The sequence below is a fragment of the Chiloscyllium plagiosum genome, unplaced genomic scaffold (assembly GCF_037043375.1).
Source record: "Chiloscyllium plagiosum isolate Xiang-an unplaced genomic scaffold, Cpla_swu_hap1 HiC_scaffold_35, whole genome shotgun sequence".
Taxonomy (NCBI): Eukaryota; Metazoa; Chordata; class Chondrichthyes; order Orectolobiformes; family Hemiscylliidae; genus Chiloscyllium; species Chiloscyllium plagiosum.
The window spans coordinates 37,326,240-37,329,293 of NW_028270173.1; the positions used below are offsets into that span (position 1 = coordinate 37,326,240).

At 37.5% G+C, this 3,054-nt stretch overlaps 1 protein-coding gene across 1 annotated transcript; it reads left to right on the top strand.

Annotated features, from left to right (window-relative positions):
* The first annotated feature begins 397 nt into the window (after window positions 1–397).
* On the top strand, window positions 398–1,840 carry LOC122541162 (muscarinic acetylcholine receptor M2-like). Its single transcript, XM_043677777.2, has one exon. It carries the CDS (start codon window positions 419–421, stop codon window positions 1,838–1,840), a length of 1,422 nt encoding a protein of 473 aa, XP_043533712.2. The 5' UTR covers window positions 398–418.
* The last annotated feature ends 1,214 nt before the right edge of the window (window positions 1,841–3,054 follow it).

Sequence of the window (3,054 nt, forward strand, 5' to 3'; positions counted from 1 at the left end):
AATAACCTTGAAATAACTAAAAATGAGAGTATTCTAGCATAAGTCTTTTGTAAATGCAAAGCGCAGAGATAATTTATGGAAGTGTATGAAACAAGTAAGCCTTAATATAAGGGACTGCCTTTAAATTCCCTGACTCACGTCTTCATGCAAATCAACACAAGCAATTAAATATTTGCTGATAATTAATTGCACAGGAAGTTGAACTCGAGTAGATTCCGACTGTAAGTATTACATTTTCTTGCAAATATTTTAATATTTACAAAAATACAGTCGGATTTATTTGTTCTTCCAGCAAAACCTCATTGTTTTACATGATTCTTTCCAAATTGGACACGTTTCAAATCAGTTTTCTCACTTTTTTCTTTGTTTGTTTCTATCTTAGATCTTATAAGTGGTTACTGCATATCAGAGTGAAACCATGGCAAATTCAACACAAGTAGATTATTCTCTCAATAATTCAACTACTATGTTTAATACTGAAAGAGAGAGTCCTTATAAAATTGTTGAATTCATCGTTATTGCCATTGCAGCAGGATCTTTAAGTTTCCTGACCTTTACTGGTAACATTCTGGTTATTATTTCTATCAAACGAAATAGACATTTGCAGACTATTAATAACTATTTCCTATTAAGCTTAGCCTGTGCTGACATGATTCTTGGTGCTGTCTCTATGAATCTGTATACAATCTACCTTGTTTTTGGATACTGGCCCATGGGACCAGTGGTCTGTGATTTATGGCTGGCTTTAGATCATGTCGTTGGCAATGCTTCTTCCATGAATATTTTTATCATCAGCTTTGACCGTTACTCAAGTGTAACAAATCCTATGAGCTACCCAGTGAAGAGAACACGTAAGGTTGCAGGAATGATGATTGCAATGGCATGGGTGGTGCCATTCATTGTGTGGGGTCCTTCCATTCTCTTCTGGCAGTTCATCGTAGGAGAGCGTACAGTTGGTGAGAGTGAGTGTTATGTCCAGTTCCTTTCAAATCCTGTTGTCACTCTTGGGATTACAATAGGTTCCTTCTTTTTCCCTGTTATTATTATGGTCATTTTCTATGTGCACATATCTCTTGCCAGCAAGAGAAGGATAAAGCAGGATATATTGGAACATGATTCGGGGAAAAGCTCCGGTTGTCCCAGACTTGGCAAGGGAAAGATTATGAAATTGAATAATAACAATCTGTCAAATGATTCTGATGGATTGTCGCATGATGAAAAGCAAGCAGAAACAAATCGTGCTCTCACGACTGATTATTCTGGGCAAAGACTGCAGGAGAAACATTGTAATGAGTCAAAGCCACTTAGTACACTCGCATTGAAGAAGGTGCCAGCAACTCAAAGGATCAAAACAACCTCTCCAGCACGTAGTCATTGCAGCAACAGAAACATCAAATTCTCCTGCATAGAAATACTTCCAGAATCTCAAAATAATGCAGATATCGACTCCACAGAAAGAAAAATTAGAGGCATCAGACATGCCATAAATACAAATAACAATATAAAAATGACCAGAAAAGACGCTCAAGTTGTTGACATTATTAAGACTCCTGTTAAGAAAAAGAAGGTGCCTGTGAATCGTGAGAAGAAGGTGACCACGACAGTTCTGGCTATTCTCCTTGCATTCATCATCACTTGGACCCCATACTTTGTCATGCTTCTCATTAGCACATTCTGTTCAATATGTGTACCAAGCATAGTCTGGATTATTGGATATTGGCTATGTTACATCAACTGCACCATCAATCCATTCTGTTACGCATTGTGTAATAGTACATTCAAGAAAACATTCAAACATCTTCTACTTTGTCAGTACAAGAGCGTTGGAGCAACAAAATAAACAACACTAGAACGACTTTGCAATCATTTGACAGATTTTAATATTAGAAATTTCTATGTTGTGCATTTGAAAATGTATGCAACTAATGATTTCATTTTCGCAAGTAATTGGACAAGGTAGTAGATATAATACACAAAATTAGAAGCGTTGTCTGAATTGTATCTACTGTCAATTGTAAATTGAAGAATGCAATCAAAGTAGGATATACAACTCTGAATTGGAAATGGAATTGTGCTAATTGGGGAACATGTGCATGCTTATGAAAGGATGGAAGTCACACAACACTGCATTCAGTACATATCGCAATCACATTAAATAGTGCTTCCAAATAAACCTTTTGGACTATAACCTGATGTTGTGTGATTTTTTAACTTTGTACACACCAGTCCAACACCAGCATCTCGAAATTATGAAAGGATACTTATTGTGCGACGTTACACCGTTTAGGAGAAATAAATTAGTCCCTAAAGTGCGATATAAAGTCATCAACTTATTTTAAATATACATTGCATGTGGTGCTTCTGAATTACGTATTTCGATAGACAAATTTCGCAGTCCTGCTTTAATTAAGGTGGAAATATTAGTTCACTTGTTATTTTGCAAAACAAATCTGAATGAAGAGACGAATGGCAATTTTAAATTGCAAGCATTTCTCCTGGCCTACAAATGATGGACAATTATATCCCCTTGACTGATGTCAAGATATATATTGGTCGCTTCGACGAATATCTGATCATTATCAATCTGCAATTCTGTCCACAAAATGTGTAAAAGTACCAGTGTTAAGTGCAACTGTCCATGACAATCAATAACTCATTTAACAAAAAATAAAGAACAAAGAAAATGTACAGCCCAGGAAAAGGCCCTTCGGCCCTCCAAGCCTGATGCAATCCAAATCCAATGTCTAAACCGATTGCCCAATTCCTAAGGATTTGTATTCCTCTGCTTCCCACCTACTCATGCATCTGTCCAGACGTACCTTAAATTAATCTGCCACTAAAATCCCTATGGATTCTCCCTAATCCTTCCTGCCAAGCCTTTTTCGTGCCCCCTCCTGGCTCTCCTCAGACCATTTTTGAACTCCTTCCTCGCCAGCCTGTAACCCTCTAGGGCTGAGCAAGACCCTTGCTTCCTCCACCTTATGTAAGGTCCCTTCTTTCTTTTGACAAGAAGCTCCTCCGCTCTCGTCATCCAAGGTTCCTTTATCTTATCCC